This window comes from Melozone crissalis, unplaced genomic scaffold, assembly GCF_028551555.1.
Source record: "Melozone crissalis strain CALT ecotype California unplaced genomic scaffold, PUWL_Pcris_2 ptg000041l_1, whole genome shotgun sequence".
NCBI lineage: Eukaryota > Metazoa > Chordata > Aves > Passeriformes > Passerellidae > Melozone > Melozone crissalis.
In genome coordinates, this window is record NW_026535819.1 from 7,028,308 (window position 1) to 7,050,723 (window position 22,416).

Below are 22,416 nucleotides of genomic sequence, written 5' to 3' on the forward strand. Positions count from 1 at the left end.
ATGGCTTTTGTGTCCTCCATAAAGGGCGGGGATTTGGGAACCTGTGCAGTGGTGATTTTTAATGGCCATATTTCTGACAGGACATGAGGAAACGGCCTCAAGTTGCACCAGGGGATGTTTTAGATATTAGGAATTGTGGAACAGCATTGGAGGGGCTGCTCAGAAAAGTGGTGGAGTTACTGTCCCTGGAAGGTTCAAAAATTGTGTGGATATGTCAGTTTTAATGGTGAATGTGGTGCCACCACATTGCTGGGTGTTTGTTAGACTGCATGGTCTTGGAGGTCTTTACCAAATTTAATGATTTAGTGGTTCTGGCTCTGCTTCTGTTCTCTGTAGCTGATGTGGGGCTGTGTTTGCACATCATCAGCACCCTGAGTGAGGTGTGGAGGATGAGATGAACTGAGCCCTGGGCAGGCAGAACAGAGCAGCAACTTCAGCCATGACCCCACCATCTACTTTAGTCTTTCTGGTGAAACATTTCGCCCTGTCTCTACATCTATGTGGATTTTCTTCATGGTTGAGCTATATTCTGGATCTCTTTCTTGGAAAAGTTGTTCATCTCCTGCTGCTTTAGCTTCTCCATCTACAGTGACACATTTGTTTAAAGGTGCTTTGAGATCCACATATCAAAGTCACAAATAACAGCTAAAGAAAACATGACTCATGATGGGGAAATTGCCAAGCATGTGCCTGAATAACCAAGTGCCTCAGAGCTTCACAAACAGATCCCAGGAAACAAAAGCATTTGCATTCACAAGTCCCTGTTCACTAGCTAGGACAGGACAAAAATAAAGCTTTTTCTTTATGAAGTGTTGCATAAAAAGCATGGTTATCTTTTCATTGCAGGCCACTTTGCAGCATGCAAAGAGATTGCCTTTCTTCATGAGTTTGTGAATTTTTATTTTATTGCAGTCTTTTTATTTCCTCCATCAAAACATGCCTGAGTTTGAAATGGCATGACTAGGAATGAAAATTAAATACATCAAAACTGATTTTTGTAGAAATGAGATTTTGGAGCAACCAGGGAATATTCAAGGCTTTCTCACAGCTTGTGTTCAGCTTTTTTGCTAAAGAGGGATGTAGTCTGAGGAAATGGGTCACCTTTTTCCTGGAGAAAATTTCTTCAGTTTTACTGTAATTCTGAAATGTCATAGGCTTTTGGGGACTTTTTTTTTTTCTTTTTTAATCTTGAGCAAAGCACAAATGTCTCTGATTATGTATGACTCGAATTTTGCTGCAGCTATACTCTGCAGCCTAATTTTTTTTAGCCCTTAACCTCTTATCTTATGCTATTTGCCAGTAATTTCAGACCCAGCCAGCATCTGAATCCTATACTGAGAGGGAGCATCCTCTGCATACAACCACTGTGGATATTCCTGCTTGAATATTGAAAAGCAACCCTTGGCCAGTGGCCTGAGTGGAACAGCACAGCTTGGAAAGCAAAGGGATGTTGAACCCCAGCTCTGAGGATGAAGGCACAGAACTGAGGGACCATGATGAGGAACCACTGTTTTCTCCTAAACCAACTCAAAGCAAATAATGTCCCAACACTATGGAAATTAAGTGGCAAGGATTGAAGGGGGAGAGAAGTGTAGATTAATTTTACTACTTCAACACAGCTTTTGTTCACTCTCTCCTACCTCTGCCATGCACTCCCAGAAGCTTCCTGCAAGGCCCCTTGCAATGGCTGAGATGATCGAGGATATGAGCGTATGAGGACATGGGGGTATGAGGATATGGGATAATCCCATCCCCTGTGCCATTCTAAGCCTGGTGGCCATCTGTTGGATCTTTGTGAGCAGGCAGTGCTTAGTCTACCTGTCCTGTTGCAAGCTCTCTTCCCTGCAGATCCCCTTTGTGCAGCCTGGTGTGACGGTGTGCACAGGGGTTTTTGGATTGGGGAAGAGAAGAGGCTCTGACTCCATGTTTCAGAAGTCTTGATTTATTATTTTATGATATATATTACATTAAAACTATACTAAAAGAATAGAAGAAAGGATTTCATCAGAAGGCTAGCTAAGAATAGAATAGCAAAGAATGAATAACAAAGGTTTGTCGCTCAGCTCTGTGTCCGAGCCAGCTGGCTGTGATTGGCCATTAATTACAAACACCCAACATGGGCCAATCACAGATGCACCTGTTGCATTCCACAGCAGCAGATAACCATTGTTTACATTTTGTTCCTGAGGCCTCCCAGCTTCTCAGGAGGAAAAATCCTAAGGAAAGGATTTTCCATAAAAGATGTCTGCGACAGCCTGGAGCACACCTTTCCACCTGAAGGGTGGGCATGGGCTGGACTCTCCTCACTGCACTTTATGTGCACAAAACCCTCTTCAGCTGCCCTGAAGTGAAGGATCCCTGGTGGGAACAGGTGACTTTGCCAAGTGGTGGCCTTTAGGCATCCCTGCCACCCACCAGCTCCTGCCTGGAGTGCTCGGTGGTGTCTCCATCAGCTGAGGATGACTCAGGGCCAGGGGTGGGCAACAGGGGACGCTTTCCCATCACTGCCTGCTCTGCCCACAAGCCTGGCAGCTGTGCCCAGGTGGCTCTGCCAGGAGGGCTCAGCTGGGTACAGGAGGCAGGAGCAGCTTTGTATTTAAACATCATCTTCTGTTCTTTTTTTTCCCCCTTCCTAAATCAGTGAATTTGAGCCTTTGCCAAGTGAGCAGCACAACTGACCGGAGGAGGGGTGATAGCTCCATTTTCTAACAACAGCCCGAGTTTTGAAACATAGCTGCATGCTGTGTTGGAGAAAATTCGGTGCTTTTTCTTGAGAAAAAGGGCAATCAAGGCTAAATTTCTGATATTACTTTCCCAGTATTGACAAATGCCGTGCTCAAGCTGCAGGCAGTGCAGCAGCCAGGTACCCTCACCTGCAACGTGAGGAATTAAGGTTCAAGGGGACATTTCTCAGGTTTTTTCATCTGAGCAAACTGTGAATCATGATAAGCACAGAGCAAACTTTGGGGCTGTGGTGTCACAGGCTGAGGTTATCAGCTTGCTACAGCCAAAATTAGGAAAAAAGCCTGTGGTCCACACACACACCTCTATCTTCAGGAAATGAAGGAGGTGTAATTTAATGAAATTATTTGTTCCAAACTGTGTTCTTGTTGCAGCCTTTGATTGGTGCTGTTGTGCTCCTAGGAGCACTGGCAGGCCCTGAATCCACATGGTGAATTTTGGGGCAGGGTAGGCACCACTTGCTGACAGGGTCCATGGGGTCACAAGGACCTCATGGATAAATCACCCCTGGGTGATTTATCTGCTTTATAAATTAAACTCTCCCTGCCTGTCTTCCATTGCAAACTTGGTTACAAAAGATTTAAATATTGTCATGTACTACTTACAAGAGGAGGGACTTTATTGAGGATGTAATCCTCTACTCTACTAGAGTCCCAATAAACACATCAACATGGAAAGGTCTAGTTTGTCGGGTGATTTTTTATGGATTTATTGTTTGTTTTGAGGTTTGGGGTTTTTTGTCAGGTTATTTTTGTGTGTTGTGCTAGTTTTGTTTGGCTTTTTCTTTGTTTTGTTGGAGTTATTCGTAGTTTTTTCTTGTTCCCCCCTTTTCCCCCGAAACCAATTGGTACAGCACAAGACTGCATGGTTTGGGACATTTTTTCTGTCTGTGCCGCATGTTCCTATACAGCCTTATTTGTCTCAGCATCCTGTGTCTTGGCTTGCCTTCCACCCTGTTGTTGGCTGATCTCTGCCCTCATCCCCCTGGATTTGTGTGTAAAGAAGGGAATTGAAAGAACTGTGGAGAAGAGAACAATCATGCCAGCTATCCTAGCTTTCAAATTCCTCAAATTCCTTGAATGACTCAGATGTTTCCATCCATTGCTTCAAAAGTGCTGTTCTTTGAAAGCTTCTTCTTGACAGCTCCTTGACATTCCAGGATCAGCTTGATTGTGAATTCTGGGTCAAACTTCTAGAGACAGAAATCCAGGAGACCCTGCTATGAAAAATTATATTTGTGTCATTGTTTTGGCAAGCAGAGAACTCAAAATGCCTGATTCACAGGTGAGTTTCTCTAGGCTATGTCAGGCATTTTAGTGGGAGAACTGTTCTGCTGCCTGTCCAGTGATTTTTATCCTAATTCACAGTGAAGGACTGGGTGTCTCTGTGCTGTCCATCTCAGCACAGCACCCTGCAGCCTGTTGGAACAACTTCCCCAGGAGCTTAATAAACCATGTGTGGTCTGGGTGGGATTTCAGGGAGCAAACAGCTCCAGAGCAGAACGTTTGCTGTTATTAATAACAATTGTTAGGCTGTGGTGGCGTGAACAATGCTGGGAGCTCTTGGAGAGATGTCACTGCTGCTTCCAGCAGCTTCCATCAAGCCCATGGGAACTGCAGGGACTCAGAGGGGCTGTCAGCCCAGTGTGGAACAGCTGAGGTGGTGTCAGCACTCATGGTGTTAGTTCAGGAACACATAATCATGGAATGGTTGTATGCAGATGCTTTTATTAAGAGCTCCGGGTGTCAGGGGACACAAACCCAAATCTGACCCACCATGGTTTCAGGCCAAACATGTTTTATATTCTATCATTACATAACTTACATATTGATTATTAAACTTACATTCTTCTATTGTATACATTGATCTCATCCAAGCACGGATTTCTCATGATCCCCCTCAAACCCCTAACACGGTTTCTCATGATTCTTCTCATGACTAAACAATAATTACATCTAATTACTAAATAATCGTCACATCCAACAATCATATCATTTATCATATACTGATTACACAGGTGCAGTTTCACATGATCTAGCAAACACAAGGCCTAACATTTCCCAGGGCCTACCCCTAACATTTCCCAAGCCTAACTTTCTTTCTAACTCTCCAAATTTTCTATTATTTTAAAACCTTCCATTGTCAATGGGAACCCTCACCAGCACACCTGCGGGGTGGCTGATGCTGATGGAGGCTGGTGTTGGGAAGGGTCTGTGCAGTGCTCAAGGTGTGGGGTTTTGGAAGGAAATCTGCAAAAACAACCTTACAGGGAGAGCTGGGGGATGAATGTCCACGAGCTGTTTGCACTGGAACTGGTGGGTGAGGTGGAAGCATTGCAGCATCTTATTCTGGAGGGATTTGGGGACAGATCCACTGAGGGCTGGGGAAGGCAGCTGTGCTGAAGTTAAAAAGTTATTCTGTGTTAGTGAGGATGTGGAAATCCATTACCTAGAGGTGATCCCAAGCAGCTGAAAGGGTCAAAACCTATTTTACCATGTTTTTATGTGCTTGGATTTGAAGTCAGGGTTAAGAATTACAGCCCCATCCTGGCCATGATCGCATTTAATAATAAGCAAACTTAATAATGAACGAATTTAATGACCTATCTTTTAACTTGTTCTTACCTATGCTGAATCACTCTGCTTTGAGTCTCTAATTTATGTCAGTTTTTTTTCTAACAAATTGATCTTTTGGGCACCCAACAATTCCATGACAGAATTCCTAAGAGACCCAAATGCAGTCCCATCCTAAGAGCAAGCACAACATTTGGAATCATGTTTGTCTGACTGGATTTTAATTCAGCGCTGGCACAACCTGTTTACCAAGAGGCTTTCAAGGTCACATGAAATTCCTCTAATTTTGAAGTAATTTTATTTCATTCTGATTCTTGCAACTGTCATGTTCTTCTGGACCCCTTTTTTACCTCCCACACCCCCTCTCTCCAAAAATAAACCTCAGAGCTTTCAACTCTGTAACGATTTAATATCTTTAAGAAAATGATTAGAGAGATGAAAACAAAACTCTGGAGCAGGCTGAACTGCTTGCCACAAAGGGGGGAATATTTGAGGTTTCGCACCCCTCAGCCAACACCAAGCACGTGGCCAAAGGACAGACCAAGGGGGAAAACAACAGGAGATTCTTCCTTTGTCCTTTGGAACCAGGTGGAGGAAGAAGTAGTCCCACAGCATTGCTTAATTTCTGCCACAGGACTCTGCTGAATGATTCAAACTCTGATTGTCCTCCCCTTGCTTCAGTCCTACCCAGGTAAATGCCCTTATAGCAATAAAGCTGCTGCAGACAGCACAGCATTTATCTATAGATCAATAATCAATTTATTTATCTCATTCACCTGCCAGCTGTCATAAGTGAGCCTGTCTGCTTGTCTGGTTGTTATGCAAAATGCTGTTGTACTTTCAGCTTAAGTGATTTCTTTTTCATACTTCTCTGGAATGAAATTTTTAGCATTTTTTTGTTGTTTTATTTTTTTTTCTCTCTTTCATGGCAGAGTTTCAGCCTCTGTCTAATTTGGATCTAGTTTAAATCTACAGACTGGAGGTTTTTTAAATAGATTAGGGGGGACGAGTGCCAAACCCTCACAGGAAACTAATTCTTGCAGGTCCTTTGAAAAGCTCAGCTTTGAAGAGTGACTTCTTCATGCTGGCCTAGATAGGGAAGAGGCTGAAGGAATATTGCACTGCTCAGCCTGGGGCTGTCTGGCGTTTTGAGGGCACAGACTGGAAATGAAATATCACTGACCCCACCATAATCACAGATACCCTGTGAGTGCAGGCTCCTCCAAAGCCTGATCTGGCAGAACAAGATAAGCATTGTGGTGCTGTTGTCATGCTCAGCCCTGTCCCTTGGCTTTGTTTGCAGCATCCAGGGCTCACAGGAACCTGGAAGAGCCATCATCCTGAGGACTGCAGATAATCAGGGCTCTGGCTGGGACAATTGGGCTGGAAAAAGGAAAGGCAGAGCAAAACAAAACCCCCAAACCAGGAGCTCTGTTGTAGGAGCATCTGGAAGGGCTCTGGAAGATTTAGGGCTAACACAGAACTGGTTTCTGAACCAGACAAGGCTTAAATCTGTCTGGTTTGGTTCACACTCATTCTGACAGCTACTAATATCTCTCTGCAGCACACACAGACATGTCCAAAAATGTCTCTCTTAATGATGGGGAAGTGCTTGAAAGAAAACAGGGGCAGAGACACCAAAATCCCAGGGAACATCTCTCTGACATCAGGGAGTCCTGGTGACATCACAGTCAATTATGTGGGCACTATGCCAAGGGGAGGGCATGAAATAATGTCTGTGTGCTGCTGTTACTGCAGAGTGTGCTCCCATCACTTTTGGGAGCAATGGGTGGCTTCCAAAATAAATTTTATTAAAAAAGAAAAGAGCCATGGAGCAGAAAGGAGCTGGTGCCTTGCCCTTGCCCAGTTCCCAGGAAGGGCTGGGGCTGGTCCTGTTTGGTGATGCTCTGAAGGATGCACATCCAGCACCTGGAGGGGCTGGGCTCTTCTGCTTAGGCTTTGTTCAGTGCCTCTGCTATTTTTTTTTCCTTTTTAAAACTTTGCTGAGCATTGTTTAATGCATTTAAATTCTTTTTTTGTTTCAAGCACCAGCCCTCAAGGTCTCTGCTGAACTTGTTTCCTCACTTACATGCTTTGGTTGTCTTGGCCATGTGGAGCTGGAATTTAATTTTCTCTGATGTCGCCTCTCCCTCAGATTTCCCTCCCTGGGCAGAGATGCTCCTGCCCTTGGATCCTGCTGTCCTTTCTGATGGTGGGGCTGCATGATGTACCTATTCCAGCCTCTTGACTTTTCCTCCCGCTTCTGTAGCTTTTTCCCCCTGTTTTTCTGTTTCCCTGGAGGGTCACAGTGCTAATGAGCACTGAGACATTCCTAGTGGCTCCTTCTGCCCCTGACATGCTGGCCTTGATGGAGGCTCATTAATGCAGCTTGAAGGGGCAGCGTTTTCTCATCCTCAGCCCTATTCAAATAAAGTGTGTCCCCTTGCTGGTATACAGGCAGGGAAGCCCTCAATCTGTGCATGTGCATCCTTGAGGCAGCACTGCACCCTTCATCCCTCTTCCCTCTCATCTTCCTTCCCCTTTCAGCGCCTCCCATCACTTTCAGCCCTTAAAGAAGCTCCTCTGGGTTTTCTCTTGAGGACCTGGAGGGCATTTCCTGGCACAGCCCAAATTCCCTTGGGGCTCCCTGTTGACACAGAGCCCCAACAAGTGCCTCACCCCACTACCCAGACCTTGGGTCAGAGTTTCTCCTTATCCCATCTCCCTCAGGGATACCGACCCTTCTCCTCCTTGCTGAGGGTTTTCTCACCTTCCCAAAGCCATTCAAAATTCAGGTTCTTGGGATTTCCCCTGAGGATCAGAAAACTCTGTGCTGATCCCAGCTGTACCATGGGGTGCCCCCTAATCCCAGTCCAGTCTTTGCAACTTCTTCACCTGGAAAAGCAGTGATGCACAGGGCAATATTTCTCTTTTTAAAATGCCTCAGGAGCTGTCGAGGCCTCAGCTCTGTGTCCCAGGTGGTGCCACTGGTGTCTCAGAGAAATAAAGAGTGAAATGCAGCCCAGGATGGTTTTGTGAGGAAGCCATTTTGCACCCATTATCCACAAATGCAAGGCCTTGGTAAATCCTCCCAACAGCCACAGGTGGAAGGGTTCAGTGGTGACAAACACACAAGAGCATTGCTTACCTAACCCAGCACTCTGAATTCATTTTGGCCGATTTTCTGCTTCTGCAGAAAATGCAATTAAATCTAGAGTTGAAAGCTAATAGAAAACCTGTTCTTGGAGGTGTTTCTTCAGAGACTTCAGGAGTTTCAGGCTGGAACATTCCCTAAGGCCAGATCTATGCTGTTCCCTGCAAATATAATTTTTTTTTATGACCTCAATAATTCTAAATTATTTCAGTAGCCATATCTATTAATGTTAAGTCTATTTTCCAAAACTGTACCATAATCTTGGCCTCAGGTGCATCTTGCAGCTGAGGGTTCTGTAGGTTGCATGGCAGATTGCTGGAATTAGAAGTTTGGTTTCCATGTAAAATATTGGAATTCAGCGAGCCAAGTTTAAATTGTATTTTTTGGACTTTAAAAAGGAAGCTTCACAAGACCATATCATTTGTTTGACTGTTGAGGTTGGAGCAGATGACCCTACTGGTGTTCCCTTCCTTTGTTTCCAATCCCAATGAATCAACAGCACACAAAGAGATAAAACAGCCAAATGCTATGTAAAACCTATAAAAAAAGCCTGAAAAATGTCACTAAGTAAATTCAAATAATGCATAACTTAGAGGGAATTGCAACCGGTTCATGGATATTCTATGAGCAGAAGATAAACATCTAACTTAGTTGCATAAATTATTCATCATAACATATTTGCTCAGCTTTTCTTGTCAGCTGGGGAAGCAACACATCCAAGCACAGGGAGAGCAGAGCAGAGCTGGGCTTTCACCTGCTGATGTGCCCGAGAGCAGGGAGCCCTGGGGAGGGATGGAATCAATAACAGTTGGGTGGAAAAGTCTCCTTCACTGTTGTTGGGATCTCTGCTGGTCAGAGTGACCCCGAGAAAAATTGGAAAGTCTCTTTTCCCAGCCCAGTGCTTGAAGAAGGAGTCAGGGTTCTTAATTTCTCATTCTCAAGGTTGTTCATTGTTTCTTACCTATAAAAAATTTTCTCCTGCCCCACTGAGATCCATCCAGCAGGACAGTTCCAGGCACTCTGCCTGCCCCCAGGGCGGTGTTATGTCTTTATACTAAAAACTACCTGTACAATATTTACAATTACTTTCCAATACCCATCACCTATGTTAGACAGTGAGCTTCTACTCTAAACCAATCTAAAAGTGCCAACATCACAGCAGAAGATGGAGGCCAAGAAGAAGAAGGAGAAAGGCTGGACACACCCAGTTCCCTCCATCTTGCCCCCTAAATCCCCATTCTAAAAACCCTAAAATCTATTTTGCCACCCGTGATAACTTCACTAATATTCTACTTAACTGTTGTGGCTTGCAGATCTTCATCTAAGGTTGGTAACTTGCTCCATGGGTCATAATCAAACCCACAGGTGTTTTGGGCTCTGTGCCAGGGTCTCTGAGCCCCCTGGCAGGGGTCTGGGCTGCTCAGGACAGCCAGAGGGATGTTCTGGGTCCTGACAACTGTCATGCTTTAGATGTAGATTCTGCTCAGGGTTCTTCTATTGCATTAATGGGGACTGGGATTGTCCCATGGCAGCAGGAAAGGCTGGAGATGTGACAGTGATTCCTTTTAAACTCCTGCTTTTGCCTCCTGCCTGTGCTGCCAAAGGGTGATGTTGGACCTGATGTAGAGAATGAACCCACTTTCCCTTTGGACACATTGTTTATCCAAATGTTATTCTCCTTTCCTGCTTTCATTGCCCATCACTTCCCAGTTTGCCCTGAATGGAGACACTCTGGATCTGATATATCATGGAATCCTGGAGTGGTTTGAGTCACAAGGGACCTTAAAGCTCATCCCGTCCCACCCCTGCCATGACAGGGACACCTCCCACTGTCCCAGGCTGCTCCAAGCCCTGTCTATGGGCACTTCCAGGGATCCAGGGGCAGCCACAGCTTCCCTGAAGGAGAGCAGGGATCAATGCCTGACCAGCTGCACATTTCAGCTCTTTGCTGCTAAATTATCTATTGCAAAGCAGCAAAACCAACCTCTCTGTACTTTATAGGAACATTCCCTCAGCCCTGTCTGAAAATGTGCTGGCTCTGGGGTGCTCTGGTCCCTCCTGACTTTATGGATACTGCAGGAAGCAGGAATCTGAATGTGTGCTTGAGTTTTACAATAATTGTCTCTTTGGAGAGGAAGCACAGCTGGCATTCTTCCTATGCTCGCTAGTTGTGATCTTTCTGATGGAACATGGGTGTGTCTCTTTATTTATTATAAGACTTACCTGCCTTTGAGCATCCGGCTCTGCCTCTTCCCATGCAGCACAGCTGCTGAAGGGACCATTCCTTCCTCAAAGGGGATTTCCTTGTGGAGCAAGATCTGGGATTGGAGCTCTGGTCTGGGATGATTGGAGAAACCTCTCTGTGGTGTCAGAGAACAACTGTTTGTCTTTACTTTTTAAGTTTTTATCTATCATTAAAATCAACTTTTACAGAATTCCGGGACAGCAGCGAACACCCTCTTCTCCATAAAAGGCATACATTGGTGATGTATTTATTATCTGCAGACAGCTTGGGAGCAAATGATCTGTTTCAATCACTCCTTGTGTTAAGAACACATTGTATGAAGGGGTTTTGCCTTTTGACTGAGGTTTTTCTAGGAAGGATGGATGTTTCCTCAGATTGCAAGGTTTGACACTAATGACTCTTGTAATGTAGTAGGAGGCGTGTTTTGTTTTGGCATTTTCACTTGGCTTGTGAAAGCAAGGAGCTACAGAGGGGGCATTAGCTCAGGTGTAAGGAGATATTTTGAAGTAAATAGCTGGCACTTTGCTGTTTTGATGAATGTAACTGCTGTCAGGCAGCGTGGAGTGCTGTGAAGGGGCACAATCAAAATAAATACCTGCATAATTACATTAAGTCAAATAACCTAACACATGCAGAGTGGACTGAGTCTAGAATCAACCTGGGCAGGAAAAAATCTGGTTTGTGCTCCTGGCTTTGCACTGAGTCTCTGAATGTGCCTGTGTGTCAGGGTCTGCCAGCCAGGTGGGGTTGGTGTGCTGGGAGGACACTCCCTGATGGGAAATGCTGCCTCAGGGCCAGGGCCACACCGTGTGAGGAATTTTGTCTTCCCCAGTCACTCTGATGGAGCCCTGGAGATGGCTGAACTCCAGGCTGGGATGGGAAATGGGGAATGAACTCCTTGTTTGGCTTTGCTTGCCTGTGCAGCTTTTGCTTTATCTGCTGAACTGTTTATCTCAACTCATGAGCTCTCTCACTTTCACCCTTCTGACTCTCTTCTCTAGGAGGAGTGAGTGGCTCTGTGGGGCTGAGCCAGCTGGTTTTAAACCACAACACCTATAATCTAAATAAAATATTTGTCTTAAATGCAAGTAACAGGAATAGATGGATGAAAAGTGACAGAGAAGCCTGTGAGCTGATGTTCTGGGAGATAGCTGAAGATAGAGCAGGTGCATTGTAGGAGAATGGGTATAAATAACATCCTCTCCTTTAAGGAAGGCTTTGCTCAATATTTTTTGAAAGACATTAATAGGTTTCTCATTTTTCAGGTGCTCAGCTGGTGATGTTTCAGAGGCCTGATTTTTAGATTGCAGGTGTGCAAGCTTTTCTCTAGGCATTTCCGTCTGTGTCGTTTCAAAATGGATACCTGCAATAAAGAACTGCTTTTGCAAACATTAACTTTATTTTTTTCCCAGTTGCTCTCAGTTTAAAAGCATGGATTTGAGAATCACTTTGAGTTTTGTTTTTTTTTCTAAAACATGAACAAAACCTCCACTTTCATCCTGGACTCTGCTTATATCTGAATCCATCCTTTTACATTGTTTATCTCGAAAATTGTTTTCCAAAATGCTCTTTTGCCACACTCACGGTGCTGAAAGATGAAGATGTTTGGAGAAAATGTATTTTCTTCAGCTTTGCTTTGCTAAAGTGTGCCGGGAAGGCTTGTGGGCATTAGAGATATAACAATGATCAGCTTGGGCTAGATCTGTGGTCGAGACCATTTGCTGAGAGAGACCAGAATTTGCTGCTTTATGGAGAAGTGAAGGTGTGGGAGGGCGAAAAGACCAGCCTGCTTTTATTTTAGGGCAGTCCAGCTCTCTGACAGACACCTCTGATGACTCCAAGGGCAGCTCCTCACCAGCCTGACCCTTGTAGTGTGTGGTTATTGTGCAGTAATGTCTCACTTTTCCTCTTCTCCTCCCTTTTCCTCTATCCAGCCTCATGACCTCATGTGTGTATCCACATGGGGATGTCCAACAGGACTGGCCCCTTCTCCACCCCAGCGACTCCCCCTGCCCCTCCAGACTGGGAGCCTGACCCCTGTTGTGTTTTCCTGTGTTGTGGCGCAGGGAGTTTGCCCGTTGGAAGGTGAGGAACACAGCCATCGAGAGGAGGGACCTGCTCCACAACCCGCTGCCCCTGATGCCCGAGTTCCAGAGGAGCATCCGCCTGCTGGGCAGGAGACCCACCACGCAGCAGTTCATTGACACCATCATCAAAAAGTACGGCACCCACCTGCTCATCTCTGCCACCCTGGGAGGTAGGTGGCACCTGGGGCTGGTTCTGGGGGGTGGCATTGGGAAAATTACCAATATAACCAGGTGGGATGTGCCTGAGCTTGTCTGGCCCTTGCTGCTGAACCAAATAGTGGTGTTTCACCCCAGAGACACTTTTGGCCAGCTGGGTGTGTGGTGTTTCACCCCAGAAACACTTTTGGCCAGCTGGGTGTGTGGTGTTTCACCCCAGAAACACTTTTGGCCAGCTGGGTGTGTGGTGTTTCATTCAGAGACACTTTTGGCTGGCTAAAGGGAGGGTGCCTAGAGCATGGATCAGGCTTATCTTGGTGGTGCCAGCCACAAGGACAAGAGGAACAGGCAGAAAGTGATGCCCTGGAAGTTCCAGCTGAACGTGAGGAAGAATTTCTTGGGAATATTGGAACGAATTGCCCAGGGAGGGTGAGGAGTCTCGTCACAGAAGATATTCCAGAACCAGCTGGATGCAGTCCTGTGCCATGTGCTCTGGGATGACCCATAGAGCAGGGAGGCTGAACCAAATACCGCACTGTGGTCCTTTCCAGTCTGAACCGCTCTGTGACTCTGAAAGCAGTGGGGGTACAGGCCAGGCTGCAGCTCCCCCTCCTGTCACAGACATCTTTTATGAAAAATCCTTTCCTTAGGATTTTTCCTCCTGAGAAGCTGAGAGACCTCAGGAACAAAATGTAAACATTGATTATCTGCTGCTGTGGAATGCAACAGGCGCATCTGTGATTGGTCTCATGTAGTTGCTTGTAATTAATGGCCAATCACAGTGAGTTGGCTCGGACTCTCTGTCTGAGACAGAAGCTTTTGTTATCATTATTTTTCTATTCTATTCTTAGCCAGCCTTCTGATGAAACCTTTTCTTCTATTATTTTAGTATAGTTTTAATATATCTCATAAAATAATAAATCAAGCCTTCTGAAACATGGAGTCAGATCCTCTTGTCTTCCCTCATCCTCAGACCCCTGTGAACACCACCACACCCTCCCAAAAAGCCTTCGCAAATGAATTCAGAGTGTGAGGTGGGAGCTGTGCCCCTGTGCTGCTCTGACCGTGTGTGTGTCAGGAGAAACACGTCCCTGTCCTGCCAGCCCTGCACCACTGCCCTCAGCTTCACAACAGAACCTGCCCACCCCTCTTTCTCACAGGATGAAAACAAACGCAGGGTGGGAAAAACATCCTTTCTTGGTGGAACTGTAGGAATTTTAAAGAGCTCCAGGAAAAGGGAGTTCAAGGAGTTGGGCAGGGAGCGTGAGCAGAGGGGAAGAGATGGCCGGAAGGCTGAATACATTAACATGGAGCAGACTTCTGGAAAAACAGCAGTTCAGTGAAATTCAAAATGTGTATGCAAGGGCTGCAGAGAGGTCTGTGTGTGCACAGAATGTGTCAGGGGTGACATCAGAGAGAGCCCTGCAGGGCCATGAACTCCTGAGCAGGCGCTGCTGGTGGTGCTGCAGGAACATTTGGAGGGGTGAAAACCAGCAGCTCCCATTGATGTTTACTCCTGGCTCTTTTTTCCACTCTGTATTATTTTCATGGCTCTTTTCCCCCTTTGGGGTGTGCCTTTCTTTCATTTAAATGCTTTTCTTCCAAGAACGACTATCTGTGAGAAGGATTCTGCAGTGGTAAAAGCTCAATTTTACTTCAAAATTTCTTTTGTTGCTTCTTCTAACGTACCTCACCTCCAGCCTTGCCACATTGCTGTGTTTGTAGTGAACTTTGAGGAATTTCTGGCCATCTGTCTGTTCCCAGAGCATTGTGCAGACACTGGGATGAGATTAGATGTGTGCATGTGGTTCATGCACAAATTAGGCAGGTAGGTAAATTGGCACAGTTCCCCTGAAGTCCAGTGGCCTCTGGTGTGGTGATGTCCTTCAAAGATCCTTGGGCTGCTCTTCCAGTCCAGGCACCCAAACAAGTCCATTCCATTAGCAAGAAATGTGAAATAAAGGAGGTTTCCAAGCATTGAAGAGCAAAAGTGACCGCTTTCTTCAGCCCTTAATGAAGTCTGGGTGACGATAAACTGCTTTTTATTGAGGAATTCACATTTCAAGACCGTGTTTTACAGAGCCCAACACAGCCAAGTAGAGATTTTTATTTTTTTCTGCTGGTTTACTTTTTTTCCCATTGACATTCTTCTTTTCCTTGACACTCACATCCCTGAAAGCTCAAAATAAGAAAGGCCTTTGATGGTAAAATATATTTTTAATTTTGCCTGGCTGAGGTTGTAAATTATTCACGGGGGCTTGTTTCTCCCCCTGATTTTACAACACAACAACTTTAAATATGCAGAGACTTGTAATGAGAACTGGTGTTGGAACTAAACACCCCACAAACCCTGAGCATGGTGAGCAATGGTGGGGAGAAAAAAAAAGATTTATCTTGGAAATGGCAGTCCCAGGGGAAAGTGTGGATGAAGCTGGGCATGCATCATGCATGGAGGACATGTTCTAATTGTATTCTGGGGGCTAAACAAGAGCTCCGGGACGTAAAAAAAACCAAAAAATCATGCCTTATATTAACAGCCAAGGCACAAAAGTCAGGACTTTCTCATTCCAGCCTGGCTCATTTTCAGTAGAGGAATGCTGAGGCTGGAATCCTTGGCCAGAGGGCAGGCAGGAAGCCTGGGTGGAATCACATCAGCGCTGCTGTCAGATCACCAGCAGATCTCCTCTTGGATTTGGTCCCTACACAACACTAACCAGGCACTAAGAAACTCAGCAAAGAAGAAAAATCTGTGCTCTGGGGCAGTGGGGATCAGTGATTTCCCTACAAAAATTGTCATTTTTTTTCCCTCCAAAGGAAGAAAACAGAGAAGTCCATGAGTGATGATGCTTTTTCCTGAAGGAGCAGTGACCTGGCTCTCCCAGGAGCTGGTGTCTCTCCAGCAGAGCTCCAGGCAGTTCTGCCCTGGGTTGTGGCTCTTTGTGGCTCAGCCTGGTGTCTGAGGAGGTGGCAGAGAGTGACACACAGGAATATTGGCTGGCTTTGAAATGCCAGCTGCTGCTTGGTCCCCACGAGGGTGGGACATGGAACAGCACCTGAACGCTGCAATTTTCACACCTGGCCACAGCAGCAACAGCTCTGGGGCCTTTCAAACCTGCAGAGCAGCCAGAAAAAAACCCCAGCTCTGCTCCAGTCTGCTTCTGACACAAAGGCACTGGTGAAGGGTCGCTTTGAGGGCATCCACGCTCTGGGATGGAGCGCGCAGAGCTGAGAGCCAATTTTCAGGAAAATCCCTCAAGGAAAAACAACTTTGAACATATCATTCACTTAATTAAAGGAGAAATTAAGACTTAATAATGCAGGAAAATTCTGTTAACCTCTCTTGATCCAAGAGCTGCTTTCCCGTGTGACCCCTCCATGGGGATGCTGTGCTTTTCCAGCTCTGCACAGAGCTACACAAAGCAGGTTTCCAGCAGCAGTGTCCCTGCTCAGCACCCCTCAATCCTAGGGACAGCACTGCTCCTTCAGGAAAAAACATCATCACTCATGGACTTCTCTGTTTTCTTGCTTTGGAGGAAAAAAATTGACAATTTTTGTGGGGAAATCACTGATCTCCGCTGCTCCAGAGAACAGATTTCTCCTTCTCCTTCTCCTTCTCCTTCTCCTTCTCCTTCTCCTTCTCCTTCTCCTTCTCCTTCTCCTTCTCCTCTCTTCTGATTTTTATGCCCTGGCTGTTAATATAAGGCATGATTTTTTTCCAGAAAAAGTTGGTTTTTTCTCAGTTATTGGTGCAATTGATGAAGATTTGATGGCTGCGTACCACAGCTAAGGGGAGAATGATCCCAGATCTTCCTTCTCCTGCCACAGCCTCACAAAATGGTGGCAAAACATAACTTCTCATTTTTCTCTGCTGCATCTCCTTGCAGTTAAATGCTTCGGTTACATGAGAGATCCAGAACTTCTGGCTCAAAATACACTTTCCCACTGATCCAGCCTCTTCAGTGGCAAATGAGTTGATTCATGAAAACTGAAAGATTTTATTAAAAGTTCCTTCAAATCTCCCTGAAAAACAAAGAGATGAAACTCAAAAATGCATTGAGTGGTCAGTGCAGTGACCACTGCTCCTCACAATAATCACATACATTTATTTATCCCCTGTGCCTTTGGCTCTTTGCTGTATTCACCTGTTGTGCCTCATCAGATACAAGGGGTTCAATCCTCTGGAAGATGGATTGGCTTTGTTTGTGTGGACAGAGCCTGATGTGGCAGAGCCTTGATCCCTGCCAAGGTCTCCTCACAAGCTCAGCACATGAAAATGGTAATGGTGATAAAGGAAATCAAAGCTGGTCATTTTCCAGGGAAAGTGCTTTTGTGACAGGCAACAATGATGACATTGTTACCACCACAGCTTTGATAGTGGTGGAAGGCTAATCTGTTATTTTTAACAAAATATTAAAGACAAAGTTTTACATGCCTAACTTCTACACTTAGGTCCTGCAAACCTAATTAAAAGATTTCAACTGATCAATTCTTTTGATGAAAAGTACCTTCTTTCCACAAAAAAAGAAAAAAAAAGTGAATTTTTCATCTCAAAGCCAAAGGCTGAATACTCAACATAACTATTGCTTGAAAAACTGAAATCTAATAAAAATATTTTGATTTTCCGCCAGAATATTTTTGGTTTGTTTTCAGGCATTTGGCTTTCAGATAAAAGCTGGAAAATTTCCAGGGAAAGTGAGGGGGAGAGCTTACTGGGATTTTGGGTTATTTTTTTCATATATGCAATAAAAGAAATAATTTGGATGAATCAAATTGTTTTAGCTAATAAGAATTTTAAAGAAAAGTAAGTCCTTGTTCTCGTAAAAAAAATTATGCAAAGATGATGAAAAGTGAAACATTTTTTGGCCTTGAAAGCAATGGTACATATTTTTTGGACCATGCTATCACTGCCAGAGGCAGTGTATTCATCAGTGGTTCATCTATCAAACCAGAACAAGCACCATTCTTCTCATTAAGAGAGTTATGTAGAAATGGCACATTCCTCCTCTAGCTGTGTCTTCTCTTCATTTATTAAATCCCAGTTTCACATGTTAAGGATGCAGGATGGCATTCCACCTTTTAAGACCTCTCACAATGCCAGCCTTTTGTTAAGAATGGACTGGATTTTAATGTGTCTCACCCAGTACAAATTGAGTTATTAGGTAAATAGTCCTTCTCAGCAGCAGAGACCTGTTTTGTTACATTAAGGTCTCTGCTGATGTTTTGTCGGTTCTTAACTACTTCTCTCCCAGATTCTCTGAGCTTACCATTTCAAAATCACCTGCTTTTGTCCCTTATCTTGTATGGTATTTTCACTCTCTACTTATATTACCTGGATGAGACTCTGGGGGAGGAAAGAAGGCAGCAAGGGGGGTTAGTTCAAATTTTCTCATTTGCTTTTTCCTCTGATTGATTCTCTTTACTCATCCTCTTTCCTCTACCCTTTTGCAATGCTACTGGGAGCTGAAGAGGTCCAAGGAACATTTGTTTGTCCACTGTACCTACCTGCACACTGTGTTCTACGTGCAGTCATCATCCATCCCTTCTAGAAGTCAGGTCAGACAGGGACTTGCACAAAGTGAGATCTTCTCCTGTCAGGTGTGCATCATTCTAGAGGCATTGCCTACAGAGAAAACCTGCCTCAGGTGGGACAGATGGGCTGAATCCTTTGTGGCAAAGATCTGCTGGCTAAAAAGTGTCCAAAATGTTGTCTACTCAATTCAGTGGGGCCGCTTTACTTGCCTGGTGGACTCAGCCTTGCTGTCTGAATAGAAGAGGAGGTCTCTCTATGTCCTCCTATGATGCTGGTGTAGAAGGGTGGATTCCTCCAAGAGTGCTCTAGGTGTGGGACTTTTCTTTCTTTAGGTGCAGTAGATGACACCATTTTCTCCCTGCTTGCAGCCTGAAATCTCCTTTTATCCCTGCTGCAGGAGAGGAGGCCTTGACCATGTACATGGACAAAAGCCGCCTCGACAGAAAGTCAGGAAACGCCACCCAGAGCGTTGAAGCCTTGCACCAGCTCGCCTCCTCCTACTTTGTAGATCGTGATGGCACCATGAGGAGACTCCATGAGATCCAGATCTCTACCGGAGCAATCAAGGTACCACATCCTGCCTTAGGAAGAGGGAAAAGATTGGCTGCCTTGTACGGATTCTCTAGGGATTTGGGGCAGGGCTTTGCCAGACTGATGTCTTCTTTGAGCAGAAGTTGTTTTGTTCCCAGGGTTAGGTTTGCTCTTATTCAGTTGAAGAATTGATTTCCCCAGGGTCACTAATATCTGGAAAGAGGCATTCAGTGTGCTGGTTGTGTAGGACAGGAGTCTTTCACTAAGTGTGACAGTGACTTCTGGAAAGGAGACAGGGAGCAGAGGACCCAGATCAGTGATGGATGTTGGAAGGGAAAGGCAGGTCTGGGAAATGAACAGCCCTGTGCCACCTAGGAGTGTTTGTCTCCTGGGGCTGTAAGGCTGCAAAAGATCTCTCAGCTGAATTTGCTACAAGAAATGGTGAAAAACTCAGTGTGGCATTACTGAGGCTTCTGGAATGAAACGGACTGAGAGACAGCTTGGGGGCTGCAGCAGGAAGGAAGGGAAGCTGCTCAGAGAATACAAAACAGGGAAAATGGCTCTGCAAAGGCTGTCTTCTCTGAAAGCAATCATCCTACACTGGGCAGGGATTTTATTGTTGCTGAGTTCACTCCAGGGAAGGTGATGTGGATGGAGTCGTCATTGTTAGCCATTTCTGAAAGGTTTCAGCTCTCATTATTGTTCTGTGCTGTCTCATGGCTGAGGCTGTTCCCTTCTGGATGGGAAATTGTATTGAGATATTGAAACAGTGACAGCAGATAATCACCCGTGGTGAATTCCAGGAGGGCAGGAAACCAACAGCAGCAGCACTGCAGGTCATCTGTGCCTCCATCCATCCTCAGCACAGGGCTGCTGTTCACATCTGTTGTGGGAGCACCAGGCACCACTGTGGGCTGGCAATCCATCTCTGTTTCTTGCTTTCCAATAAGAGAAGCCAGGGAATAATTCCTCTACAGGCTTCTGATGTTCTCCAATGGAGATCCTCTGTGAGAAACATCAATCTGCAGGATCCCATTGCCAAGCCCAGAATAACCTGAGGTACCCTAAAGAAAGCAGCCACAATTCCTTCTGATTTTTCAGCTTGAGACTGCACCAAACATCAGCAGTGTCTTGCAGGGTGGGGCATTTTTTCCCAGCTAGGGAGGATGTGTTTTAGGTTATATCAGCTTGTGACAAGGAGTCCTTGAATTAAAAGATTTAAAGAGCCTGGGGAAGGTGTGGTGCTGCAGTCAAAGGGAACATTCTCTCATTTCTACATCCTCTGTAGGTAACAGAAACTCGGACTGGCCCCCTGGGCTGCAACAGCTACGACAATCTGGACTCTGTGAGTTCTGTCCTTCTGCAAAGCACTGAGAGCAAACTCCACCTGCAAGGTAGGGCCCAGGGACCAGGGAGGGGTGTGGAAATGGGACGGGAGTGCCCTTTGTCTGAGCCTTTCCCCCTCTTCTCTTTGCTGTGATTCTGCTGTGTCTGGAAGCTCCCTGCACACAAGGCTCTACTGAGCAGAGCTAGGGCTGACCCCAATGAAGTGTCTCCCTCTGCCACTGAATTTTGATGGACTTCTGTGCATGATACACACACCAACATTAAAAAAAAAAGTGACCTCTTCCATCAGTATTGAAGGAGAATTCTGCCCACGTCTCTCCGTCCCTCCCAAACTGCTGATTTGTGTAAGAGGTTTGCAGATCAGCTTTCGGGGCTCTCTAATGACCGTAATCTTTGGGAAAAGTCACAGAGGTTTTATTTGGATGCTAGAAGCCATGGCTTCAGTCCCAGATGGGGAGCTAGTCCAAAAGTCAACAGATAGAGGTCATGGCTGAATTAATAAATAAATACATGCTGGTTAGCAAGAAGTCAACTTCAGTAGAAGGAGGAAATTCACTGGGCATGTAATTCATGAAGGTTATTCCCAAGTTTTTGACAAAATAAGGAAATGTGGGATTTAATTGCTAATTTGCCCAGATGGTTTTATTTCTCAAATCCTTGTACTTGCACAAATTTTAATTTTTCAGATGAATGGGCTACATTACATCTTCCGCTTTGAGTATAATTTGGCAAGTGCTGTTTTAATCTTTGGTTTCACAGAAACTGGGTTTCATTTACCAAGTAATGTTGTGGATATAATATTATTGTTGTTATTATTTGCCTTTAAAAATAATATGCAGGTTGTTTTCACTATGGCAGTGATTATCCAAATCACTGAGTTCTGGTTCTTACCTAATTAACAATAAGCAGTTTGAGGGGGTTTTACACTGTGATGATAGCTGCTGGTAATGAAAACCCAAGGATGACACATGAGATAAGTGGGGAAGCAGCTAAATCAGCAGACAGCTCGGGTTATAGGCAGACAAGTGAGTAAATCAATAGAGTGCTATTGGTTATCTGATCCTACAAGAGAGGAGATAAACCAAGGGAGGGGGAAGGAGGTGGAGGAAAAAGGAAAAAATTGAGAGAGAGGGGATGAGGCTGTGATCTCTGATGAGAATAGACAGAAAACCTTGGGGGCCAACCATTCGTGGGTTTCATGGAGCTCCATGGCTGAACCCAGTGCAGGGAGAGGATGCAGCCAAGGCAAAGAGGCAGCGAGGGAAGGGAGGAAGGCAGGAGCTCTTCCTAATAGAACAAAGTGACCTTTAAAGCTCCACCTGAGTTTTCTACCTAATCTGGAGTGTGGTTCTTGGGATAATTACCCGGGATCCTTCCTCTGCTCTGAGAGGCCTCATTACAAATTAGTCACAGGGCTGCAGCAGGTAATGGATCGTGACCAAGCCTCCTCTGATCTGATTAGCAGCCGAGCATGAGCTGCTGACAGAAATCCATGTTCCTGCCTTTGTGTCACTCCAGCTCTGAGCCTGGCTCAATAAAAGAGCAACTTCTTCGTGACAGGGAGAATTTCTCTGTCTGAAATTGCTGCTGCCCAGCCCTGGGACTTGAGGTTTCAAAGCTGTGCCTTTCAGGAGATACAGTGGGTGGGATGTGGCACTGAGTGCCCTGGTCTGGTTGGCAAGGTGGTGATCAACCAAAGGCTGGACTTGATGATCTTGGTGGTGTTTTCCAACCTAAATGATTCCATGAACCCACATAGGGTTTGGGCAGGCTGATTTTGGGGGAAGATAGTGCAGGGTGTCTGGTGCTGCACTTGGGGTTACTTGGACAAAAAATAATCACTAATTTATAAGCTAGTTATATATATAATTTATCATTTATATATAATTTATAACTACATACTAGTTATAAACCAGTATCCATGTGAGCCCAGCATGCATGACATGCTCTGAGGTATGTATATATATATATGCATATATACACACACACACATATATATATATATATATATGCACAAAATTTATCACAGAAGGTCTCCTTTTTTCCCAGCC

The 22,416-nt window shown here is 45.1% G+C and overlaps 1 protein-coding gene across 1 annotated transcript in view; it reads left to right on the plus strand.

Annotated features, from left to right (window-relative positions):
* BRINP1 (BMP/retinoic acid inducible neural specific 1) overlaps positions 1–22,416 on the plus strand; it is a 92,889-nt gene that overhangs the window by 52,976 nt on the left and 17,497 nt on the right. Inside the window, exons 3-5 of the mRNA XM_054284118.1 lie at positions 12,781–12,971; positions 18,885–19,054; positions 20,307–20,412. Of these exons, the coding sequence (XP_054140093.1) occupies positions 12,781–12,971; positions 18,885–19,054; positions 20,307–20,412 (467 nt within the window). The remainder of the gene's footprint in view (positions 1–12,780; positions 12,972–18,884; positions 19,055–20,306; positions 20,413–22,416) is intronic.